At 43.7% G+C, this 26,857-nt stretch overlaps 1 protein-coding gene across 8 annotated transcripts in view; it reads left to right on the top strand.

The window, feature by feature from the left end:
• LOC309869847 (maestro heat-like repeat-containing protein family member 1) overlaps positions 1-26,857 on the top strand; it is an 89,088-nt gene that overhangs the window by 50,580 nt on the left and 11,651 nt on the right. For 5 of the 8 annotated variants that reach the window (XM_082741621.1, XM_082741623.1, XM_082741622.1 and 2 more), the window contains 14 exons: positions 2,801-2,905; positions 3,592-3,727; positions 4,187-4,284; positions 4,875-5,024; positions 6,260-6,414; positions 6,661-6,796; positions 7,609-7,802; positions 8,593-8,730; positions 8,908-9,055; positions 9,479-9,619; positions 9,947-10,120; positions 17,856-18,014; positions 18,376-18,498; positions 19,366-19,471. In XM_082741621.1, coding sequence (XP_082597747.1) covers positions 2,801-2,905; positions 3,592-3,727; positions 4,187-4,284; positions 4,875-5,024; positions 6,260-6,414; positions 6,661-6,796; positions 7,609-7,802; positions 8,593-8,730; positions 8,908-9,055; positions 9,479-9,619; positions 9,947-10,120; positions 17,856-18,014; positions 18,376-18,498; positions 19,366-19,471 — 1,963 coding nt within the window. The remainder of the gene's footprint in view (positions 1-2,800; positions 2,906-3,591; positions 3,728-4,186; positions 4,285-4,874; positions 5,025-6,259; positions 6,415-6,660; positions 6,797-7,608; positions 7,803-8,592; positions 8,731-8,907; positions 9,056-9,478; positions 9,620-9,946; positions 10,121-17,855; positions 18,015-18,375; positions 18,499-19,365; positions 19,472-26,857) is intronic. The other 3 variants (XM_082741619.1, XM_082741620.1, XM_082741624.1) reach the window with 3 other exon arrangements.

Genomic DNA, 26,857 nt, shown 5'->3' with positions numbered 1-26,857 from the left:
TTGATGGATTCCTGTCTCACATTTAGGTCTTTCATCCATGTTGAGTCTATTTTTGTATATGGTATAAGGAAAAGGTCTGGTTTCATTCTTCTGCACATGGCTATCCAATTTTCCCAAAACCATTTGTTTAAGAGACTGTCTTTTCTCCATTGGATATTCTTTCATGCTTTGTTGAAGATGAGTTGACCATAGAGTTGAAGATCCACTTCTGGGCTTTCTGTTCTGTTCCCTTGATCTATTTGTCTGTGTTTGAAGCAGTACCATACTGTCTTGATGATAACAGCTTTCTAATAGAGCTTGAAGTCCAGGATTGTGATCCCTCCAGCTTTGGTTTTCTTTTTCAACATTCCTTTGGCTCTTCAGGATCTTTTCTGGTTTTATATAAATTTTAAGATTATTTGTTCCATTCCTGTGAAAAAAAGTTGATGGTATTTTGATAGGGATTTCATTGAATGTGTAAATTGCTCTAGGTACATAGACATTTTAACAATATTGGTTCTTCCAATCTATGAACATGGAATGTTTTTCCATTTCTTTGTGTCTTTCTCAATTTCTTTCATGAGTATTCTGTAGTTTTCTGAGTACAGATCCTTTTCCTCTTCAGTTAGATTTATTCCTAGGTATCTTATGGGTTTGGGTGCAACTGTAAATGGCATTGACTCCTTAATTTCTCTTTTTTCTGTCTTGATGGTGTTGTATAGAAATGCAGCTAATTTCTGTGCATTGATTTTATATCCTGCCAGTTTACTGAATTCCTGTATGAATTTTAACAGTTTTGGGACTGAGTCTTTTTTTTTTTTTTAAGATTTTGTTTATTTATTTGACAGAGATCACAAGTAGGCAGAGAGGCAGGCAGAGAGAGAGAGAGGAGGAATCAGGCTCCCTGCTGAGCAGAGAGCCTCATGTGGGACTCGATCCCAGGACCCCGGGATCATGACCTGAGCCGAAGGCAGACGCTTTAACCCACTGAGCCACCCAGGCACTCCAGAGATTTTATTAATTTATTAATTTATTTAACAGATAGATCAGAAGTAGGCAAAGAGGATGCAGCGAGAGAGAGGGGGGTCTTTTGGGTTTTCCACATAAAGTATCACATCATTACTGTTCATTACTTTTGGTGATCACTGCTTTGATTCATTCATTCATTAGTGGCTGAAAATTGAGGATATTCTTTTTAAAGAAAGACCTTGTTATTGAGATATTACTTGCTACAGTAAAGTGTAAAAATCTTGTGTGTATACTTAGATACATTTTTACATATGTATAAATATCAGATCAGGATATAGGACATTTCCAATACCTCAAAAGGTTCCTCTTCCACTGAATAACCACTGATAACCAGTATTCTGACTTCTATCACATAGATTAATTTAGCTTGTTCTTAAACTTCACATACATAGAATTTTATAATATGTACTTTCTTGTGCTTGTATTATTTCCCTTTAATATTTTATCTGTGAGACTCACCCATGTTGTTACATGTAGCATCAGATCATTTTTTGTTTCTATGTAGTATTCTGTTGAATGAACATACCTCTACTTATTTTTGCAAAATGATGACATTGTAGTTCTTTCACTCCTTACTCATTTTTATCGGGAATTCTTCTATAAAGAGAAATTTTGCCTTTATAAGTTATTTGTTTAGTTTGAGGTATAGCTCATCTAAGAAAGACAAGATAAATGCTGGATCATTTTTCTTTATCATTTGTCAAAGTAATGAAGTAATTCCTAATATTCTCCAAGGATGACTACCAACGGTTGTTTCTCTAGTATCATTTGAATTTAAAATGAATTTTGAAATGCTTCATATATTTTGATCAGTTACAACTATTATTCTTAATTATCCCATCTTTGGTCAATGAGAGCCTCTTCAGGTTGGCTCCTGAATCCCTTTAACATGACTTCCATAGTCTTCCATAGACTTGCTCTCCAGTTTAATATCTTGTATATTTCCTGTCTCAGTCCTGGAACGAACTCTTACTCCAAGGAGCAATTATTGCTCTTAGAGAAAAATGGCATTTAGAGATCACAATCTTGGCATTGGGACATTTCGTCAGAGTCTGGCTATGAGGAAGACTTGCAGCCCTCCCACTAGAATTGCTTATATCTTCAGGAAGAATGTGTTTTCTTATCAATGCAGCATTAGTCTTCTCTTCCATTTGTTGTAGACTTTTCATCTGCTCCTCTTCTTTTTCAATTATGAATTGTTGTTTGGTTAGACGAGTCATTGCCAGATGGATTGCTGTAAGTGGACATATTAGTGCATCTTTGGATCAGTGGTATTTAGGGCCCATAATTTACCAATGGTGAGACACTTACAGATTGTGTTCCAAATAGAAATCATCCATAATCATATTTCTTAAACATATTTATACATAATTCAGCCAGAAGTCTGTGAATACAGTGATTCTTTTTTGTTATTTGTTATTTGTTATTTTTGTAATTTGTTATTACCAAGTTCCCTTTCTACTGAAGAATTGGAAAACATTAGTAGGGGAGGCATTGGGGTATGTTGACCTATTAAAATGAATTACAGTCAATATAATTTCAGAGCCACTGCCTTCATTTGAAAGGAGATACTAATTGAAGATGTTTCTAGCACCTAGATAAGGCAAAATTGGGAGCTAGAAGAATGAAGCTTCTGGTGTCAAAGCCATATATAACCAGCCTATAAGCAAAAGAAATCCTATTCTCAGAAGTGTTGTCCTGATCCTTTGCAGAAGTTCAGGTTACATTTCTACCCTCTGGAACACAGCTGAACAGACCCCTCACCCCTCATTTCATTCTCTTCTTCCTTTAGGTTCTGGACACATGGCTGAATTCCCAAAAGGACAATGAGAGGGAACGGGCCATGTGGTGTGCTGCCCATATTCTTGGCTTCACTGCAAAAATGAATAACGTTGGAGTAAGTGTGAGCCTGCCCTGGAGTCTAGGCCTCATTCCTACCCTTACCTCAAACTTCACATATCACCTAGCCTCAATTACTCATCCTACCCTCCATTTCCTTGGCCCCACCCTCTATTTTCTTTTGTGCATCCTATTGTCTCTTTTCTCCCTTGGACTTTTTCCCTACTCACCAATTTGGTTCCATTCCACTGGGTTCAGTTTGATTCCATTCGTCTCAACAAGCAGTTACTGAATACTCACCTTGTGCCAGGCACCATGCCAGGTGTTACAGAGGATGCATAGATGACCGAGACATTTATGGTCCAACTGGGGAGAGAGGCATGCATAGAACAAACTTAAATAGAAGGCGGTAATGATAAACTTAAATAGAAGGCGAAAACTCCAAATACAGTAGGAATAAAATATTACAACACAAATGAAGTACAAGTGAAAGGAAATCTTCCTAGAGGAGGGGACATTTGATCTAGGCTCCAAGAACGAGTGCCATGCCAAGAGGCAAAAAGAGGGACAGTGTAAGGTCATTCCAAAACTATGACCCAACATACCTCTCTAAGTCCATTTCCATTAACCTCACCTAGTCTCACCTCTCCTATCTCTCATGCATCCCCTCTTTCTCTCTTCTTGCTTTGACTCGGCCAGAGTGAGTGGCTGGGGTAACCTGTAACTTCCAGCTCTCCTCCCCAGATGGACATTGAGTTCACTCGGCTGGGGCGTTTGGTAAGGCTGCTGGCCATGCGCTGTCAGGACCCAGTGGACAACATCTGCTTCCTGTCTGCACAGGCTGTCTACAACCTCTACTGTATCCTCCTGCTGCAAAAGCGTAGGGAGAATCTCCTCTTTTCACTTCTGCTCCAGCCTCCCACCTCTGTTTGGTCATTCTCTCACACGCTGTCCTAGAAGAGTGAGAGCTAAGTGGTTCCCTGAGCATCTTCCTTCCAACGAGGAACCTGCATAGGCCCCAGCATATTTCCTCCTGGGACAAAATAGCTACTAAACAAACAGTTCTTTTGAATTAGTTTGTCCTCCTCTGGCTGAGCCCTATACCCTGACCCCACTCTGTCTCTGCCCTGAGGCAGGCAACACGGGGGCTCCTTTGACACTGGCTCTCACTGTTCCTTGTGATCTTGCTACCCATTTCTCTACTCCCTTCCCCACGGGCCGCACGTTATGCCAAGCTGACTCAATTCAGTGGGTGGTTTGGGTTGGGCAGATGGGAAAGCGGGCAACCTGAGACAACTTATGAGTGTCTGAGGGGTGGGGTCGGGTGTCTTTGTTTCAGAGATGGGAAGGAAAAAACAGGGCTTGTGGGAAGAAGAGGGCACGAGTGAAGTCTATAGCCCCAACGTGTTCTATAACAACACCTTTGAGATTGCCAAGGTGAGAGGGCGGTGCCAGAGACTAAGTGGGAAGAGCCTGGGCCTCTCATCTGCGTCAGGTTCTAGACCCCGAGGTGGGGAGGGGGGTGGTCCTTTCCAGCCCAACTTCCTTTCTATTCTTTTGCCGCCTGGCCTGTGAACTCTTGCCTTGGGGGATGTTTTCCGCTTGTTCCCACCACCCTCCCCCTAAGCATCCTGGGCCCTAATGGCCTTTCTTACTCATTCTCCCCTAGAAGCATCTGCTTCATGCTAACAATGCTTTGTGAATGATGTGTAGATTCAGCCCCTGTCTCAAAGATCCCATCACCCCAGATCCTGGTCTCAGCCCTTCTCTCCCAGCACTCTGCCCCTGGGGCCTCTGATCTGTGAGCCCCTCAGAGCAGCTGAGGTCAGTGTTCTCTCCCTCCCAGCCCCAAAGACTCTGTTCCCAGGAAAAGGGTCTTCTAGGTGCTAGGCAGATGGCACAGGCCTGGGACAAAGCACTCCAGGTTCCCAGGAGAGGCTCTCTCCACCTGCACTAACAGGAAGGTGGGGCAGGCTATCTCTGGCAGGAGGCCCCAGGGCAGGTAGCCTGACATCACCCTGTTGCAGGCCTTTGCAGAGTACTTCACACAGGTGCAGCTCACCACCCTGGTGCTGACGGCCATGGAGGGCCTGACCGACAGCAGGGCCAAGGTGTCTCTGGCGACGGCCCAGCTGATGAGCGCAGTCATGAAAGAGCGGGGCCGAGACATGATTAAGGTAGTGTGGGGCTGTGGTGGGAGCTCTGACCAGCACACCCATCTGGGCTCTCCCCTGGTTCTGTCCCTAACCAGCCAAAGAGTCTTTTAAAATGTAGACTTGGGGGGCGCCTGGGCGGCTCAGTCAGCTAAGTGTCTGCCTTTGGCTCAAGTCATGGTTCCGGAGTTCTGGGACCGAGCCCCCCTGTCAGGCTCGCTGCTCAGTAGGGAGTCTGCTCTCCTTCTGCCTCTGCCGCTCCCTTGCTTGTACTCTCTCTTTCTCTCTCAGATAAACAAATAAAATCTTAAAAAAAAAAAAAAAAAAGAAAACATGGGGCTGGGCTACATTTTCTCTGGGGTCCCCAGAGCTCTGACAGCTGCACTCTTGAGTACTTGGAACAGCTCTGGAGGGCTGGCTCATCAATTAACTACCACCACATGTGGGGGTATGAGCCCTGTGAGGCCATAGCACAAGAAAACGTTGTGGGGGGATTCACCCTGATTGCCTAGGGGTGTCAGGGGGCTTCAATTTCTGGGAAGGGTAAGGCTGCGGATTACAAACCAGTAAGCTCATGGAATGACTGAGTGTTGAGTAAAATTTCTTCCAGAATAGCATATAGAAGTCCACATTTCCCACTCCACTGAAAAAATTTTTTAAATGAGGCCACATAGGGCAACTCTATGGGCAGCCAAGGTCCCTTTTATATGTGGCATGGGCTCTCCAGGCTTTCCTCTCTCTGAATCTCCGGACACCCATTGCCTTCACTCATTTATATGACTTGCCTGGTCTAGGTACCAGAAATGGAGGTTTGTCCTTGAAGTAGTAGAATAAAATGGACTTCCTGGAGACCCATATATCAGGAATTTGAGGGCCAAGTCAGAGTCCTGTGGTACACCCACCTCCAGTGCTAACTGCCCCTACAGTTTCATGGGTTGAAACTTGATCTCAGTGGGGAGACAAAGACCTGAAGTGTCCCCAGGGACTTTGCCTTCCTTCCTGGAGTCTCCTGTGTCTCCCAAATAAGCTTGGAGCAACTCTCTGAACTCTGGGCTGTGGGCAGGCCTTCATCATAGCAGGCCTCCATGAGCTTCTGGAGTTCTTTTGGTGACCCCTGCTGGTCTGGCCTCTGGCACCCTAGACCTCAGCCTTAAGAAGAGTATCACTGGCAGGATTACAAGGATGCCTTGAGTCTGGGAGTTGGTAGATAGGGAGGAGGCAGGTAGGCTCACTGAGACTCCTGTGGCTCCTCCCTATAGATCGAGGAAATCGTGGAGGGAATCTTGGACCGGCTCAACTCCCAGCTGGAGCCCAGCACAAAGGAGGAGGTTGTGCGGGGCATGTGCTTGCTGGCCGGCAACAACACCCAGAGTGTTGTGCCTTTGCTTCTCAGCAAGTCCCTGCCTTGGGATAGGTACCTCTCCCAGGGCTTGGGAATACATTCTCCAGCCCAGCAAACCCTCCCCTCCCTTACCCGAGCTCCACACAAAAATGACTTTTCCTCTGGGATGCTTTCCCTCTGACACCAACTGAACTTCATCTCTGTGTTCTCTGGCCAAGTCTAGACCCTGAGAACCAGCCCTTCATGGGCCCGAGACCAGTCTAGCCCTAGGAGGTTGGTCACCAGGGCCCATAACATAACTGTCCCCGGTTCCTGCAGAACCAGTCTGGCCCTATGGAAGGCATTTGGCACTCAGCGAGAGACCACGATCAGCGTCCTGCAGATGCTCATAGGCATCCTGGAAAAACCCCACTCCAGAGAGGAGACTGAGGAGATGGCCTTCCAGCCTGTGGCGGTCAGCATGAGGGAAGGGGGGACCCAACAACTTACTGTTCTGGGACTTAGGGGCAGATCTGAAGGTCAAGGGCTGCAGGGTGGGAGCAGGTCTTAGAGGAGCATTCACTAATACTGTACATTCGAGGGGCACCTGGGTGGCTCAGTCGGTTGAGCGTCCCACTCTTGATTTCAGCTCAGGTCCTGGTTTCAGGGCTATGGTATCCAGCTCCCTGTTGGGCTGCATGTCCTGCAGGGAATCTGCTTTAGATTCTCTCTCTTCCGCTCCCTCTGGCCCTCCTCCTGCTCATGCTTTCTCTCTGTCTCTAAAATAAATAGATAAACCTTTAAGGAAGTGCTATACTTTACTTCCTTTTTCCGCCTGTATATCTAAGAACTGAGTGATGTAGAGAGAACGAGGATTGATCCCATTTTTGGACAAGGAAACTGATGGTTAGAGCTAAGCAGCTTTCTCTGTCTCCTGATTCTGGGGCTGGCACTCCTTTTTCCAGGGCCTGGGGGGTAGCACGAGGGTTGGAAGCAAAAGAGATTTGGTTGCCTGGAGTAGACAAAGTAATCCCTACATCATTTTCGGCTAAAAAGTTCGAGTTGCTTCCCATTCTCTCTTTGATGTCGGGAGAGTGAAGAGAAAGCAGGCTGCCTGTGTGCAATCTCATTTCCCTAAGGAAGTGTGGTGGGCTTTCAGTCTCTGAGAGCTTCTTACAAGCCTGAGTCAGAGTGACTGTGCCATTTGGGCAGTGATGGGGAGGGCAAGGTGGGACTCAGTGTATGGGGCCATGGTACCATCTTACGTCTTCCTCTGCTGTCTCCCAGGTGACATGTGCCCTGTGTGAGATGCTCTCAGGGTCCCTCTGCCAGGAGGCCGTCCAGGAGCTCTACCCCCGGCTCTTGATGGCTATATTATGTCATCTCTGCTGGGTGATTGAGCAAAATGTCCCCCAGAAGATGGTGGTCTATAGCAAGGAGGGGGGCCCAGGCAGCAAGAGCAAGCCCTTTGACTCCACGAGGTAAGCCTATCCCTCTCGTGATGGATGGCTGGGACTAGCCAGTTCCAGAGGGCCCTGGGCAACCCGTGTGCTAGAATATTCTCACATATATTCAAGCTTCTCATTTCTCTTGTTGTATGCACACTTCAGCTGACTCACTGGACATATCATGTCCCTGTTTGTAACTGCACAGGCATAGAGTCAACTAGATGGTGGGCGGCAGGGCAAGCCCATATCTAGGTCATTTTCTCCATGTGGTTGGGGCCACTTGAATCTCATTGACCTCTGGCTTGGCTTTGTCACTAGTTCTGCTGTCTTGCACAAGTCAACGAGCGGGATTCCATTTTCTCATCTCGAAAATGGGGGTTGACTCTTAAATGTGTGGTTGTCACTTTTTAAAATTTTTATTAAACCTCAGGATATTCTACTCAAATGGAATCTTATGTTAAATGAAAACAAATAGACCCAATAAGCAGAGATTTTCTGATGAGATGGGTGTGGAGGTAAATCTATATCCTAACCCCATTCTTTGCCCTTGGAGAGCAGAAGTGGAAAACCAAAGCACTGAGATTTCTCTATAGTTTTCTTTGTAGGACTCTGTGGTTGGATGAGGGCCAAAGCTGAAGGAGTGGATGGGCAGTCAGAGATGGGTTTCACAAGAACCATGGATTTTTGTCAGCAGGAGAGCAGACCATAGCAACCAGAACGGAAACTGTCTCCTGACTTGCCAGCACAGGATACAAATGAGGGCATAATGCCTTGTCCACCCTTTTGTCCCTTTCTTTTCTTCACTAATGGTTGTGACCTTCAGTTGTGCCCTGGAAGTTGTGAAGTTGGTGTTCTTGGCTGCTGCATATGATGGAGTGGTGACCTATGCAAATCAGCATCACTGCTGGGACCTTCTTTCCTGCCCCAGGTTTTACTACATAGGGATCATGGACCTGACAAGGTGAGGCTATTTCCCCAGTGACTCTGGCACCACTCTAGTCTCCTGACCCCAAGATCCCGAGTCCCAGCCTTCAGCTGTCCCTTCCCCACCTCCCAGCCCTCTGGTCTCCTGATTCCTCAGCCCTCACGTCTTCCTTATTCATGCACACTGGTCCCTTGCTACCTCCCTGCCCCCCAGCAACTGCTGGCTTCCTGTGTCCCACCCCAGCGGCATTGTGAAGACCTGTGAGCCTGCCGTCCTGCACCGGGTCCTCAACCTTGTCAGGAACTACCTCTATAGCTCCAGCTACCATAGGAAGATCCTGGCCAGGACTTTCTATGCACAGGTGAAGCCTGGGGAAGGGCCCACAGCCTGGGCCATTCATTTCCTGGGCTGAGGACTACTTAACAGAAATGTTAAATAAGTAGTCCCCGAAAGAGGACAGAATAAGACTGAGCCATTTAAACTGAGATTTTCTTCTCTGGCACCTCAGGTGCTTGGTTAAAGGAGGCAAAAGAAAGCCTGAGGAGGGAGCCAGTAGCTCAGCCTCCAGAATGATCTGTGGATCCTAGCATCTGACTCAAGATTCAAACTTTACCAGCATTATCCTCCCTCCTTATCTTAGTCTCCAGCCCATTTGTACAGATCTGCCATTGCTCTCAACCGGACATACTCCTTACCTGAGTGGGGTACCGAGGGAGGGCTGAGGTGGGTGCCGGGTATCATGAATCTTTTACCATCCATAGCAGTTGTCTCCTCATACCCACAGCTCCTCTGGCACCGGTCAGTGGCTCAGACTCTGGGACAAGACTTTCTGAGCAATCTGATCAAGTGGGTCAAAGACCCCAACCTCATTATGAAAGAAGTCGGGCTTCGTGGAATCAGTAACCTGGCACTGCACCCAGGACAAGTAAGAGTGGGGAGGACCAAATGGGAGTCAAGTTTGAGTCCTTGAAGCACTTAATTTACCTCCCTGGGGTCTCTTAGTGACCTTGGGCTTAGCATGTTCCCCAACCTCTCATCCTAGGGCAGCACAACATCTGGCCTGAAGACTTACATAGACTGGTCATTGGGCTTCCCAAACCCCGTGAACACTGGCCTTCTACTTCCTGGGCACATCCAGCCCCCGGATTGCCCATGTCTGTTTCTCTTCAACACCCATCTGTTTTCTCAAAACCCTGTTCCCAGAGGGTTGCACGATCCCCAGGGTGAGTGATCTCTGCCTTCTTCCAAACAGTCAGAATCGCTGAAGAGCCAGGTTCCATTTTTGCGAGACTTGCTGAAGAATGAAGCACGAGTAACCGTGCAGGCAGTCAAGAGCCTACGGAACATCATCTGTCATGGGAAAGGAGAGGACACGAAGGTGGTTTTTTGCAGCATCTCCAAGCAACTTCGTCCACTCATCAATGACGTATGGGCCTAAATCCCTAGCATCATTTGGGAACGTATGGGCTGGGGCTGAAGAGGAATCCTGGAAACTGAGCCAAGGGCACTGGGCAGGGCTGTGGAGCAGTGGTAGAAGGCTGAGGTCATGGAAGGGCAGCCAGAAGGAGATTTGGCTACTGGAAGCAGTGTATAGGATTGTCCCCAATGCATTCCCTATTACAGACCCAGACACACTCATCTACCTATTCTCCCACTAGGAACCACTGGAGGAAAAAAAATGACATGCTGCTGTGAAACTGGTTCTGGAGTAAAGAGTGGGGAGACAACTCACAGCTCTACCCTCTTTCCAGACAACACAGGAGCCCCAGAAGGCTAGCAGCCTTGTGGAAAGGACCCAAAGGTTCAGGAATCTGAACTGCCCAGAGCAATACCACCTTGTGTCTTGGTCTCCCTACAGATGGTAGAATTTTAGAGCCAAAATAGACTTGACAACAGACATGCATGCTTTCAATGCTCCTATTCTGGCATCTTCCATTTTTTAATTTGGGATCTGAATTAGTTTTGTATGGGTCTCTTATCTTCTGTGAGCCTGGACATTCCATGATGGCAGGGTCAATGTCTGATTCATCTAGTTTTTTTCTTTTTTTAAAAAGATTTTATATATTTATTTGAGGTGGGGGTGGTTGGAGGGAGAGAGAAAGAATCTCAAGCAGACACCCCTCTGAGAGTGGAGCCGGATGCCAGAGTCGATCTCACAGCCCTGAGATCATGACCTGGGCCGAAACCAAGAGTCAGATGCTTACCTGACTGAGCTGCCCAGGCAACACCTGATTTATCCATTTTTACATGTTTTAAAGTTCACCATGTATACTTAACAAAGCCTGAAGATAATATCTTTATCTTCCACCCAAACAATTAAAGGACCTTAAAATGATTTAACTCTGGGGTGCCTGGTTAGCTTCATCCACTAAGTGTCCAGCTCTTGTCTTCAGCTCCAGTCATGATCTCAGCACTGTGGGATCATGCCCTGTGTCAGGCTCTCTGTTCAATGGGTGTCTGCTTGAGATTCTCTCTCTCCCTCTCCACTGACTCTTCCCCCCATTTCACATGCTCTCTCTAGCTCTTTAAAATAAATAAATGATTCTTTTTTAAAAAATTTTTTATTATTTTAATTTTAATTTATTTCACAGAGAGAGAGAGAAGTCACAAGTAGGCAGAGAGGCAGGCAGAGAGTGAGAGGGGGAAGCAGGCTCCCCACTGAGCAGAGAGCCAGATTTGGGCCTTGATCCCAGGACCCTGAGATCATGATCCAAGCCAAAGGCAGAGTCTTTTTTTTTTTTTAAGATTTTATTTATTTATTTGACAGACAGAGATCACAAGTAGGCAGAGAGGCAGGCAGAGAGAGAGGAGGAAGCAGACTCCCTGCTGAGCAGAGAGTCCGATGTGGGGCTCGATCCCAGGACCCTGGGATCATGACCTGAGCAGAAGGCAGAGGCTTTAACCCACTGAGCCACCCAGGTACCCCCAAAGGCAGAGTCTTAACCCACTGAGCCACCCAGACCCCCCTGATTTTTTTTTTTAAAGAATGATTTAACTCTGATACCCTCCCATATCATAGACTAACATTGTCTAGGATTTCAGTTCCACAGTCTTTTTTTTAAAGTTTATTTATTTGTTTATTTATTTATTTATTTATTTGACAGAGATCACAAATAGGGAGAGAGTGGGGTAGGGGGTGGGGAACAGGTTCCCCGGTGAGCAGAGAAGCTGATGTGGGGCTCGATCCCAGGACCCTGGGATCATGACCTGAACCAAAGGCAGAGGCTTTAATCCACTGATCCACCCAGGCACCCCATTTCCACAGTCTTTTAAAATCCCCAGATTTGGGCTTTATGTCATTACCAGCATCATCATTATTGTCTTATACAGTCAATATTTATTTTGATTTATAAACATGGACAAACGTCTTTGCCGTCCTTTTCTTCTCCCAGCTCTCTCTTTCCATCTGGATACATTTTTTCCTTCTTCCTTTGTATTTTCTTTCTCAAGGCACTGTTAATCGGAAACACTCTCAGTCTTTGTCTGGAAAGTGTCACAAGTGTCTCACAAGTGTCTTTAGCTTTAAGTAGTTTAGTAGGTGCTGGCGTGGACTACTTTAGGTTTACCCTGGTTGGGGTTCTCTGAGTTTCTTGACATCTCTGTTTATGTTTTTCACCAAACTTGGAAGGTTTTCAGCCATTATTTCTTCCAAGTTTTTTTCAGCACTATACTTTTTCTTCTCTTTTTAGAAATCTGATAGCACAGATGTTTAGGCTTTTTGTTATTCATCCATAGGTCCCAAGGTTGTATGCATTTTCAATCACTTTTTCTTTTTTTGTTCAGACTGGATACTTTTTATTGCTCTGTCTTCAAGTTCACTGATTATTTCCTGTGACATCTGTTTTGCCAATGAATGTACCCAGTCTTGTATTTCTCAGTTCTCAAGTTTCTTTTTGATATATTCTGTTTCTTTTCTGAAAATTTTTATTTCTGTATTTATTTCAAGAGAGCCCATTGTTGCTTTTTTGGAGTATTTTGTACAGTAACTGCTTTTGGTCTTTGCATTCTGAGTAATTTTGGATTGTATCATGGACACTATGAGTATTGACTCCCGGTGTCACCTAAATCCTATGAAGAATGTTGATATAAATAGCATTAGTAACCATTGACCTGTTTAACTTCAGGCTGCAAGTCCTGACTAGCCTTCTCTGTGTGTGGACTGTGATTTCAATGTCAGTGTTGAATTCTTAGCCTTTGCCATTCTGAGTTTGTGCCACCCACTGGCCAGTCTGAGATCTGAACCATTGTCTCTGCTGTAGTTCAGTTTTCAGTCGGTGGTATGTGGTTTAGGGTCAGATATGCATGGAGTGAGCACAGGAGTTCATAAACAACTTTAGAGGGTCACTTTCCCTGGCTTCTCCCTCTCCATTGCTTTCCTGGTTTTACTGTCCTTTGGGGTTCCCTTTTTCCAGTTGTCTTGCAAAAAAACTGATGCTTTAGTTACTCTGCAATGTCAGGCACTTCTGTGACTGTGCCCACAACTGGACCAAGTGGCATGAGGGCAGAGGAAATAGAGCAATGGGGTTTGTCCATCCTCTTGGGACCTCAGCTCCTTGAAATGGAGAGTAAGGGTTTTGGCTTCTGTACACTCCCCAGTGTCTTCTTTTGGAACTGTGATATGAGAGAATAGAGGGAAGAAAAAAGAAATGAGGTATTTCTCCACTTTCATTTTTTTTTTTAAAGACTTTATTTGAGAGCAAGCGAGCATATGAGTGTATGCACAAGTTGAGGGAGGGGCAGAAGGAGAATCAGTCTCTCCACTGAGCAGGGAGCCCAATAAGACTTCTCTTGGAGCTGTCTGTCCATGGTGCTTGCTTCTCAGCTTCTGGTTGCCTTGTAAGACAAGCAGGGGAGATCCGTGTGATCCGGGTTACTGAGACCAGTGGTGTCTGCCTGCCCCCACAGTAGCTGAGGGTCAGCAACCTCTTTGTCTTTGGCCTCTGGGGATCTTACTTTCTTAAAGCTCGGCTATGCATTGAAAAAGGATTTTGTATATTTTATCTAGCATTCAAAGTTATTTATAGTGGGAAAGTTGTCAGGTTTTCTTTTCTTCCATACTGCTAGAATGGAAATTCTAATCAAGAAATAGTAAAATGTCATCTACACAATGCTAACCTGGCTGAATGAAAAGAAGATATTAGTCTTCCAGGTTCCTGGTTCTGCTTTACCACTCACCTACTCATAGGAACTTACTTAAGCAAATCTTAGTAGTTTTATCATTTGTAAAATTTTCTTCTACTATTTTCTTAGTGTATCCTCTTTTCTCTCTTCTTTCTGTTCTATTCTTTGGAATGCCTTTAGATTTATTCTCTGTATTTCTTAATTTTTATTTTCTATCTCCCATTCTTTGTCTACCTTGGAACATTTTCTGGGCTGATTCTCCTCTTACTTTAGCTGTGGCTATTCTGCTACTCAACACACCTATTGAATTTTTAGGGAATTTTTTTTTTGCTGTTGCTTGTTTGTGGGTTTTTGTTTTTTGTTTTTTTTAATGACACAGGTTCTCTTTTTTTTCTTCTGGCTGATGGTGTGATATCTGAATAGCTATTACATTATTCTATAGGGACAGTGCCTTACCTTACCTGTACTTATTTATTTACTTATTTATCTATAATTTCAAAGTTTGGATTTTCAACCATTTAAAAAAGTGTCCTCAGTAACTTCTTTTTAATTAATTAATTAATTAATTTTATTAGCGTATAATGTATTATTTTCCCCAGGGGTACAAGTCTGTGAATCATCAGGTTTACACACTTCACAGCATTCAACATAGCACATAACCTCCCCAATGTCCATAACCCCACCACCCTCTCCACACCTCCCCCCCCCCCAGCAACCCTCAGTTTGTTTTGTGAGATTGAGAGTCTCTTATGGTTTCTCTCCCTCCCCGGTCACTTCTTGTTTCATTTTTTCCTCCCTACCTCCCACGACCCTCTGCCCTGCCTCTCAAATTCCTCATATCAGAGAGATTATATGATAATTATCTTCCTCTGATTGACTTATTTCACTCAGCATAATACCCTCTAGTTCCATCCACGTCATTGCAAATGGCAAGAATTCTGGGGGTTTTGATGGCTGCATAGTATTCCATTGTGTGTGTGTGTGTGTGTACACACACACTATATATATATAATATATATATTATATATATATATATTATTATATATATTATATATATATTATATATATATACACTGTATATACACACTATGAAATGCCAATTGAATATTACCCCCACCTTAAAAGACCACCAGAGACGTGAGTCAAAGCCAATCAGCAAGGGTCGTTTATTGCAGGTTCGAACCTGGACCTCTGCGCCGCTCGTTGCCAATAACGCCGAGAGGTCCAGAGCTGGGTTGGTGCAGGGTTTTTATACACAGGTACAAACAAGTTTCGGGTGGGGCTGAGCTGATTGATTGACAGTTTGAACAGGCATACTTGGCGTCAGTGAATTGGGTCAGGGGACCCCGCGCAAAAGCAGACAAAGCAATCTTACAGAAGCAGAACTGGCCGGTTAGCCCACGCATGCGAAAAAAGCACTATCAGGATATTGAAGGCCTGGTTACTATCAAGTAAAGACAATTGGGAGTCTCCTGGTGGAATGTTACATTCCTGCTATCAAGCATCCTTATTAGTGAGAATTAGGTTTAGAAGAAATTTAACTTTATTTACTTTTCCTTCTACCTCCGCCTCCTTCGGTGTTTTATGGAGGGGAGGGTGACATTAGGGCTATCGATAAGGTAACTTCTTTGTTGTAATCTCAAGGACATTTGCAAACCAAGGGAGACTCCTACCTTGCAGGACTGTGATCTCTGCAAGTTAACTATTTATCGTTTTATGGCAGTCAGGGGTGCCTGAGGAATGCTACACATATGGAGGGGAGCGGGTGAAGGGGGGCGGTGCAAGGCGCCAGCTTTTGCTTTGTCCTCAGCCAGCCTCCTGCTCCTTCATTCCCCCCTGAACAACTTTGACCCTTAAATCTTTAAGGGGGTTGAAGGTGGAAGGTCTCATCTTCTATGGTGAAGGGGGGGGGGTGCAAGGCGCCAACTTTTGCTTTGTCCTCAGCCAGCCTCCTGCTCCTTCAACTATACATACACACACACACTATATATATATAATATATATAATATATATGATATATAATATATTATATATATACACTGTATATATACACTATATACACACACTATATATATATAATATATATAATAATATATATACACTGTATATACATACTATACACACACACTATATATATATATATATATATATATTTATTTATTTATTTATCTGGGGGGTTTGATGGCTGCATAGTATTCCATTGTGTGTGTGTGTACACACACACACACTATATATTATATATATACACTGTATATACACAATATATACACACACACACACACTATATATATATATATATATATATATATATATATATATATATTTATTTATTTATTTATATATCACACCTTCTTCATTCATTCATCTGTTGATGGGCATCTAGGTTCTTTCCACAGTCTGGCTACTGTGTGAACATTGCTGCTATAAACATTTGGGTGCATGTGCCCATTCGGATCATTACACTTGTATCTTTAGGGTAAATACCCAGTAGTGCAATTGCCGGGTCGTAGGGTAGCTCTATTTTCAACTTTCTGACTCGGTAACTTTTTTTTACATAATCTTCCCGAGGATTCAATTATACTTTCTCTAAAGTCTTGTTTGTATTATATTACTAATTGCTCCCTTGGATGTTGTGGGGTGGGGGTGGGGGTCTTTCGTTTCTCTCATGGTGCTGAATTTCCTAAACGTTTGGTGAGTCTTGGTAGAGTTCTGGAAATTTTGCACTACTGACTCTTGGCCAGCCCTCTGTGAAAGTAATGCCTATTCCTGCAGTCTGACTTCAATAACTGTGGGGAAGCAGCCAGAGCTATGTGGACAGCTGGATATGCCAATAGCCAATATTTTGACTATAGGGCTCCCTGCTCTTTCTGGGTATTGCCAGAAACCCAGGGCACCGTCCAATCTCTCTGGTCTAGAGAGTATGCTCCCTGCTGTGTTGGGGGGATACCTTCCTCTGCTGCTTGCTATTCAGTAAGGAGGACCCTGGGAGGGCGAGTGCACGGAGAAGATGGAAGGAGAGTATATGCAGGAGCTACGGCACTCCGAGTGACCACCCTGTCAGTTGCCCAGCCTCCCCTTCTGCTCCCGGTGTTCACAGCTGTTAGGCTTGGAACGTTCCCAGAACACACCCGCCTCCTCCAGCAGTCTGTTCTTGCCCACACTTCAGGCTGTGGTTTCAACTTTAATTCCAATCCTGTCTGCTGTTTGTCTTTCAGGAATATTCTAGTTCTCTGTAGGGGTATCCCTTCTACTATTTCAGATCCATAACAGATTAAAAAAAAAAACTGTATCTCTACTATTTCTTTCAGGGATTTGGAGCAGGGAGGGATAACTGAAGTGATAGTCGTTGATCTTGAGCTGATCTGCCTATTGATACTTTTTAATGTACTAACTTTGAATCATCTCTCTGTTTGGTTGTTATGTTCACTGGGCAAAAAATGTGTGCCTCCAGTTTGTTAAAATGTCTGCTTCCCAAATCCTACAATTTCAGCAACTGTTTGTCCCACCATGTCTCTGTTACTTGACACTACGCCTAGCTCATGACAGCTACTCAGTAAACGTTTGTTCAATTAGTATATAATACACTCTGGTTTACTAAAGATTTTATTTATTTATTTGACAGAGAGAGACAGAGAGAGGAAACAATTTAGCTGTTCATGATCATTGATAATTAATACAAACCAATATAGATTCATCAAGTTTATTCATAGCATAACTAGGATAACTGTATGTATTTTTAAAATACATAGATTATAAAGCTAAATCCCTAGGAATAGATTAAGTTACAAGCTGTAGATACAGTCTAGGGCAGAGCTGAAACTACGGTCTTGGTTTCCCTAGCTCTGGGCCTTAACAGAGAGGGACTTGTTAGCTCTGCGGCTCTAATGAGATACACAAACCATGATGCCTTTACATTACGTAACGCGACGCCATCCATGTAGTTTGGACGTAGGAGTGTGATGTGGGAGTATAGAAACCAGGCCAGGTGGGGCTAGAGGGAAACCACAGCCGACTTAGCTCCATGTCACTCTGTATGGCAGGAGAGGGACCAGGTGAAGATCTCGGCCACCTCTGCCCTGGGCTACATGTTGCGTCACATTTACAAATTCAAGCCTGGACTCTCCACCAGAAGAGAGATCTACAGTTTCCTAGTCCCGCTGCTACTTAGCTTTCAGGATAACAACCCTGAGGTAGTCAAGGTATTGATGACCTCGGTCCCGCAAATCAGCCTGATTCATTTCTCTTGCTGGTAGAGCATCGCCTTGGGCTCTTTTCATGAGCCCAGCCTTGGCTGTACATTATACACCCACCGCTTTGGTGTCATCCTCCAGGATAGCTCTGAGCACTTTCCCCTTAACCGTATCCTGATACAGCTCTCCTCCCTGAAACTGTTTATGTCCCATGTCATGCCCAAGGTCCCGAGTTTCACCTGATCCCAGCTTCAAACCCTCACCCAAGCCCTTGGGGGCTAGCTTCATGGTCTTCCCCTTAGCCTCATGGCCTGGCTCTGTAGAGCCATAGGAAGGAGGCTTCGGGAATTCTGTTCCCTCAATCCTGTAGGCCTGCGGAGGGGCCCTGACAGAGTGGACCACTGTGATCGGCTGGTCCTCACTCACCCAGATATTCAAGCATGCCACCCTCAGCGATCACATCCAGGTGTTGGAAGAGACGTGCAAGTACCTGGTGAGTGTCTCTGAGAATCCAGTCCCACCGTACTCATGTTAGGGGCTCAAAGGCAGGCTGAGAGGCTAAATATGGGAGGGCTGACAGAAGATACATTCTTTCTGTTCCTTGATTCTCATTCTTTATCATCAGCAAACTCTTGGAATGCACATGGATTAGGCCAGTCCCTCGTTCTTCATATCCGATTCTCTTAGCAGTAGCCCAGTCTCTGCCTTCAGCGGTGAGGAAGGTCAAGGGAGGAGAGCAGAATGCAATGGAACAGAGGTTTTCTGGTTACAGCTGGTAGGAAAAGATGGTGGCAGGAGTCACTGAGGCTTTACATCAGTCATGGCATTAAGGGTCTGTGGCTCCTATGATGCTGAGGATAGGGCAGGATCAGGAATCCTGGTGGAAAAGTAAATATTTAAGGGCTAAGCAAGTAGGTTAGGAACCACCATTAATAATTTTAATACTATGGATTTTGATGCTTATTACCTTCCACAGGTAGAGCACTTTAGAGTTCACAAAGCAGTTCTATATCCATTATCCCATGGGAGCCTTACAATTAGGTGAAAGAGGTTGGACAGGTTTTATTTCAGAAAACTGAAGCCAGTGTCAGGGCCAGGATTCAATACTGGGTCTCCTGGTTCCACATCTGTCATTTCTTCCCTTACCATGTAGGTATGAAGGAGCAAAATTCTCTCTGTGACCTTCCTACTAAGTCTGCCTTGATGCTGGGGTGTGGGTGTCTGAGGCTATAGGTTCAAGCACCTTCCACTGGGTGAAGACAGAACAGTGGGGACTGTGGACAGGGTGAGAGGATTAGGAGCATTCCCAGGGCCCCCCACCCCCAGCTCCTGGTCAGCACCACCCTCTTTGGCCTTACAGGTGAGCACAAGCAAAACCCAGCTGGTGGGGGACTTATTGTCCCAGAGCTTTGACTTCCTGAAGAGCCCTCAGTCCTTCCTAAGGGCAGCTGCCATCAACTTAATAGGTAAGATGCTTCCTCCTGGCAACCCTTCCCTCTTCAACAGGGGAGCCCTCCTTAACCTTCTTCAAGGACTGAGCCAAAAACATGGTACTGTGAACTGGGTCACCTCCTTCCTTAGCTCTGATGTAATTAGAGAGGTTGTCCTGGGGCCAGGCTCAAGAGTCCCTGTTAGGCCAGAAGAGGAAGAGAAGGCTATGTGCCTTTGCCGCACTCTGGGAAAGTCCACCCCAGCTGTCTGCACTTTGCAGCGTTCAGAAGGGAACCGTATTCATTTGAAAGGGGAAAAACTATTGCTTCCATGGGAATCCTGTGCATTTTAAAACAAAACAAAAATTTTTAAAACAAAAATATTTTTCTTTTAAACTAGGGTAGTAGTACAGTATGTGTTGATGTGTTGATGTTAGATGTTGATGTAAAAGATTCAGGTTGGCAAAAAAGATGAAATTAAATAATGCCAGAAATTCTAAGCATTTGGATTTAACCACTGTTAACATTCTAGAATTTCTACACACACGTACACTCACACACATACAGCCATTTTAAAAACATGAGGCTTGGTATACTGTTGCTTTCCTTTGCTAGGTCACAAATACATGCCCTTATGTGCCCTCCAGCATTGCTTTTCACCACTGTGTAATATTAATTCCACTATGGGTGGATTTCGAAATTATATAACCTGTGTTTATTTTTGAATATTGAGACTGTGTCATTTTTTTAAAAGTAGGCCACCTCATCTTTTGTTTTTATAAACAGGGATAAAATCTCTACCTGCCATCATGATTATTTTAAGATAAATTTCTTAACTAGAATTGCTGGGACCAAAGGATATGTAAAATTTTAAGGATTTTGGTGCTTCAGCTGCCCTCTAAAAAGTTTGAGTCATGGGACCCCTGGGTGGCAAAGTTGGTTGAGGATCCAACTCTTGGTTTCAGCTCAGATCTGATCTCTGGGTTGTGAGATCGAGCCCCATGTCGGGCTCCATGCTCAGTACAGAATCTGCTTGCTTTTCTCTCTCCGTCTCCCTCTGCCTCTCTCCCCTATGCTCTCTCTTTCAAAATAAATATAATAAATCTTTTTTAAAAAAGTGAATCATTGGGGGGAGGAGTCAAGATGGCGGAGAAGTAGCAAGCTGAGACTGCTTCAGCTAGCCGGAGATCAGCTAAATAGCTTATCTAAAGATTGCAAACACCTGAAAATCCATCGGCAGATCGAAGAGAAGAACAGCAATTCTGGAAACAGAAAAACAACCACTTTCTGAAAGGTAGGACCGGCGGAGAAGTGAATCCAAAGCGATGGGAAGATAGACCCCGGGGGGAGGGGCCGGCTCCCGGCAAGCAGCGGAGCAACCGTGCACAAAATCAGGACTTTTAAAAGTCTGTTCCGCTGAGGGACATTGCTCCAGAGGCTAAACCGGGGCGAAGCCCACGCGGGGTCAGCGTGGCCTCAGGTCCCGCAGGGTCACAGAAGGATCGGGGGTGTCTGAGTGTCGCAGAGCTTGCGGGTATTGGAACGGGAAAGCCGGCTGCAGAGACAGAGCCGACAGTAAGCTCACAGCTCGGTGTTACCTTGAACCGGTCGCAGGCTCGGTGAGCTCGGAGCGCGGCCAGAGGTCAGGCAGACAGGAGTGACTGGGCGCTGTTCTCTGAGGGCGCACTGAGGAGTGGGGCCCTGGGCTCTCTGCTCCTCCCGGCCGGAGACCAGGAGGCCACCATTTGTATTCCCGTCCTCCGGAACTCTACGGAAAGCGCTCAGGGAACAAAAGCTCCTGAAAGCAAACCCAAGCGGATTACTCACCCCGGCCCCGGGTAAGGGAGGTGTAATTCCGCCTGGGGCAAAGACACTTGAGAATCACTACAACAGGCCCCTCCCCCAGAAGATCAACAAGAAATCCAGCCGAGACCAAGTTCACCTACCAAGGAGTGCGGTTTCAATACCAAGGAGAGCAGCAGAATTCCAGAGGAGGAGAAAGCCAAGCACAGAACTCATGGCTTTTTTCCTGTGATTTTTTTAGTCTTGCAGTTAATTTAATTTTTTCTTTTTCATTTTTTTTTTTTTTTCTTCTCGCCTTCGGGTAAAATTTTTTTTTATTTTTAACTGTTACCTTTTTCTTTTTTAACGATTTTTTACTAGTTTATCTAATATATATATATTTTTTCTTTTTTACATTTTTCTCAAGTGTTTTCTTTTTTTAAAAAAAATTTTTTCTTTTCTTTTTTTTTTCTTTTCTTTGTTCTTTTTTTTCCCTTTCTTCCTTTTTGAACCTCTTTTTATCCCCTTTCTCCCCACTCACGATTTTGGATCTCTTCTTATTTGGTTAAAGCATATTTTCCTGGGGTTGTTGCCACCCTTTTAGTATTTTACTTGCCCCTTCATTTACTCTTATCTGGCCAAAATGACAAGACGTAAAAATTCAACACAAAAAAAAGAACAAGGGGCAGTACCGAAGGCTAGGGACCTAATCAATACAGACATCGGTAATACGTCAGATCTAGAGTTCAGAATGACAATTCTCAAGGTTCTAGCCGGGCTCGAAAAAGGCATGGAAGATATTAGAGAAACCCTCTCGAGAGATATAAAAGCCCTTTCTGGAGAAATAAAAGAACTAAAATCTAACCAAGTTGAAATAAAAAAAGCTATTAATGAGGTGCAATCAAAAATGGAGGCTCTCATTGCTAGGATAAATGAGGCAGAAGAAAGAATTAGTGATATAGAAGACCAAATGACAGAGAATAAAGAAGCTGAGCAAAAGAGGGACAAACAGCTACTGGACCACGAGGGGAGAATTCGAGAGATAAGTGACACCATAAGACGAAATGACATTAGAATAATTGGGATTCCAGAAGAAGAAGAAAGAGAGAGGGGAGCAGAAGGTATACTGGAGAGAATTATTGGGGAGAATTTCCCCAATATGGCAAAGGGAACGAGCATCAAAATTCAGGAGGTTCAGAGAACGCCCCTCAAAATCAATAAGAATAGGCCCACACCCCGTCACCTAATAGTAAAATTTACAAGTCTCAGTGACAGAGAAAATCCTGAAAGCAGCCCGGGAAAAGAAGTCTGTAACATACAATGGTAAAAATATTAGATTGGCAGCTGACTTATCCACAGAGACCTGGCAGGCCAGAAAGAGCTGGCATGATATTTTCAGAGCACTAAACGAGAAAAACATGCATCCAAGAATACTATATCCAGCTAGGCTATCATTGAAAATAGAAGGAGAGATTAAAAGCTTCCAGGACAAACAACAACTGAAAGAATTTGCAAATACCAAACCAGCTCTACAGGAAATATTGAAAGGGGTCCTCTAAGCAAAGAGAGAGCCTACAAGTGGTAGATCAGAAAGGAACAGAGACCATATACAGTAACAGTCACCTTACAGGCAATACAATGGCACTAAATTCATATCTCTCAATAGTTACCCTGAATGTGAATGGGCTAAAGGCCCCTGTCAAAAGACACAGGGTATCAGAATGGATAAAAAAACAAAACCCATCTATATGTTGCCTCCAAGAAACTCATTTTAAGCCCGAAGACACCTCCAGATTTAAAGTGAGGGGGTGGAAAAGAATTTACCATGCTAATGGACATCAGAAGAAAGCAGGAGTGGCAATCCTTATATCAGATCAATTAGATTTTAAGCCAAAGACTATAATAAGAGATGAGGAAGGACACTATATCATACTCAAAGGGTCTGTCCAACAAGAAGATTTAACAATTTTAAATATCTATGCCCCCAACGTGGGAGCAGCCAACTATATAAACCAATTAATAACAAAATCAAAGAAACACATCAACAATAATACAATAATAGTAGGGGACTTTAACACTCCCCTCACTGAAATGGACAGGTCATCCAAGCAAAAGATAAACAAGGAAATAAAGGCCTTAAACGACACACTGGACCAGATGGACATCACAGATATATTCAGAACATTTCATCCCAAAGCAACAGAATACACATTCTTCTCTAGTGCACATGGAACATTCTCCAGAATAGATCACATCCTCGGTCCTAAATCAGGACTCAACCGGTATCAAAAGATTGGGATCATTCCCTGCATATTTTCAGACCACAATGCTCTAAAGCTAGAACTCAACCACAAAAGGAAGTTTGGAAAGAACCCAAATACATGGAGACTAAACAGTATCCTTCTAAAGAATGAATGGGTCAACCGGGAAATTAAAGAAGAATTGAAAAAAATCATGGAAACAAATGATAATGAAAATACAACGGTTCAAAATCTGTGGGACACAACAAAGGCAGTCCTGAGAGGAAAATATATAGCGGTACAAGCCTTTCTCAAGAAACAAGAAAGGTCTCAGGTACACAACCTAACCCTACACGTAAAGGAGCTGGAGAAAGAACAAGAAAGAAACCCTAAGCCCAGCAGGAGAAGAGAAATCATAAAGATCAGAGCAGAAATCAATGAAATAGAAACCAAAAAAACAATAGAACAAATCAACGAAACTAGGAGCTGGTTCTTTGAAAGAATTAATAAAATTGATATACCCCTGGCCCGACTTATCAAAAAGAAAAGAGAAAGGACCCAAATAAATAAAATCATGAATGAAAGAGGAGAGATCACAACTAACACCAAAGAAATACAAACTATTATAAGAACATACTATGAGCAACTCTACGGCAATAAATTTGACAATCTGGAAGAAATGGATGCATTCCTAGAAACATATAAACTACCACAACTGAACCAGGAAGAAATAGATAGCCTGAACAGACCCATAACCAGTAAGGAGATTGAAGCAGTCATTAAAAATCTCCAAACAAACAAAAGCCCAGGGCCAGACGGCTTCCTGGGAGAATTCTACCAAACATTTAAAGAAGAACTAATTCCTATTCTCCTGAAACTGTTCCAAAAAATAGAAATGGAAGGAAAACTTCCAAACTCATTTTATGAGGCCAGCATCACCTTGATCCCAAAACCAGACAAGGATCCCACCAAAAAAGAGAGCTATAGACCGATATCCTTGATGAACAAAGATGCGAAAATACTCAACAAAATACTAGCCAATAGGATTCAACAGTACATTAAAAAGATTATTCACCATGACCAAGTGGGATTTATTCCAGGGCTGCAAGGTTGGTTCAACATCCGCAAATCAGTCAATGTGATACAACACATCAATAAAAGAAAGAACAAGAACCATATGATACTCTCAATAGATGCTGAAAAAGCATTTGACAAAGTACAGCATCCCTTCCTGATCAAGACTCTTCAAAGTGTAGGGATAGAGGGCACATACCTCAATATCATCAAAGCCATCTATGAAAAACCCACCGCAAATATCATTCTCAATGGAGAAAAACTGAAAGCTTTTCCGCTAAGGTCAGGAACACGGCAGGGATGTCCATTATCACCACTGCTATTCAACATAGTACTAGAGGTCCTAGCCTCAGCAATCAGACAACAAAAGGAAATTAAAGGCATCCAAATCGGCAAAGAAGAAGTCAAATTATCACTCTTCGCAGATGATATGATACTATATGTGGAAAACCCAAAAGACTCCACTCCAAAACTGCTAGAACTTATACAGGAATTCAGTAAAGTGTCAGGATATAAAATCAATGCACAGAAATCAGTTGCATTTCTCTACACCAACAGCAAGACAGAAGAAAGAGATATTAAGGAGTCAATCCCATTTACAATTGCATCCAAAACCATAAGATACCTAGGAATAAACCTAACCAAAGAGACACAGAATCTATACTCAGAAAACTATAAAGTACTCATGAAAGAAATTGAGGAAGACACAAAGAAATGGAAAAATGTTCCATGCTCCTGGATTGGAAGAATAAATATTGTGAAAATGTCTATGCTACCTAAAGCAATCTACACATTTAATGCAATTCCTATCAAAGTACCATCCATCTTTTTCAAAGAAATGGAACAAATAATGCTAAAATTTATATGGAACCAGAAAAGACCTCGAATAGCCAAAGGGATATTGAAAAACAAAGCCCACGTTGGTGGCATCACAATTCCGGACTTCAAGCTCTATTACAAAGCTGTCATCATCAAGACAGCATGGTACTGGCACAAAAACAGACACATAGATCAATGGAACAGAATAGAGAGCCCAGAAATAGACCCTCAAATCTATGGTCAACTAATCTTCGACAAAGCAGGAAAGAATGTCCAATGGAAAAAAGACAGCCTCTTCAATAAATGGTGCTGGGAAAATTGGACAGCCACATATAGAAAAATGAAATTGGACCATTTCCTTACACCACACACAAAAATAGACTCAAAATGGATGAAGGACCTCAATGTGCGAAAGGAATCCATCAAAATCCTTGAGGAGAACACAGGCAGCAACCTCTTCATCCTCTGCCGCAGCAACATCTTCCTAGGAACAACGCAAAAGGCAAGGGAAGCAAGGGAAAAAATGAACTATTGGGATTTCATCAAGATCAAAAGCTTTTGCACAGCAAAGGAAACAGTGAACAAAATCAAAAGACAACTGACAGAATGGGAGAAGATATTTGCAAACGACATATCAGATAAAGGACTAGTGTCCAGAATCTAAAAAGAACTTAGCAAACTCAACACCCAAAGAACAAATAATCCAATCAAGAAATGGGCAGAGGACATGAACAGACATTTCTGCAAAGAAGACATCCAGATGGCCAACAGACACATGAAAAAGTGCTCCATATCACTCGGCATCAGGGAAATATAAATCAAAACCACAATGAGATATCACCTCACACCAGTCAGAATGGCTAAAATAAACAAGTCAGGAAATGACAGATGCTGGCGAGGATGTGGATAAAGGGGAACCCTCCTACACTGTTGGTGGGAATGCAAGCTGCTGCAGCCACTCTGGAAAACAACATGGAGGTTCCTCAGAATGTTGAAAATAGAACTGCCCTATGACCCAGCAATTGCACTATTGGGTATTTACCCTAAAGATACAAACGTAGTGATCCAAAGGGGCACAGGCACCCAAATGTTTATAGCAGCAATGTCCACAATAGCCAAACTATGGAAAGAACCTAGATGTCCATCAACAGATGAATGGATGAAGAAGATGTGGTATATATACACAATGGAATACTATGCAGCCATCAAAAGAAATGAAATCTTGCCATTTGCGACAACATGGATGGAACTAGAGCGAATCATGCTTAGCGAAATAAGTCAAGCAGAGAAAGACAACTATCATATGATCTCCCTGATATGAGGAAGTGGTGATGCAACATGGAGGCTTAAGTGGGTAGGAGAAGAATAAAAGAAACAAGATGGGATTGGGAGGGAGACAAACCATAAGTGACTCTTAATCTCATAAAACAAACTGAGGGTTGCTGGGGGGAGGGGGTTTGGGAGAAGAGGGTGGGATTATGTCTGTTTGCTCTAGTCTTGTATTCTT

This window comes from Mustela nivalis (genome assembly GCF_964662115.1).
Source record: "Mustela nivalis genome assembly, chromosome: 7".
Classification (NCBI taxonomy): Eukaryota; Metazoa; Chordata; class Mammalia; order Carnivora; family Mustelidae; genus Mustela; species Mustela nivalis.
The sequence above is the reverse complement of the archived record's forward strand: the minus strand, read 5'-3'. Positions and strand labels throughout refer to the sequence as shown.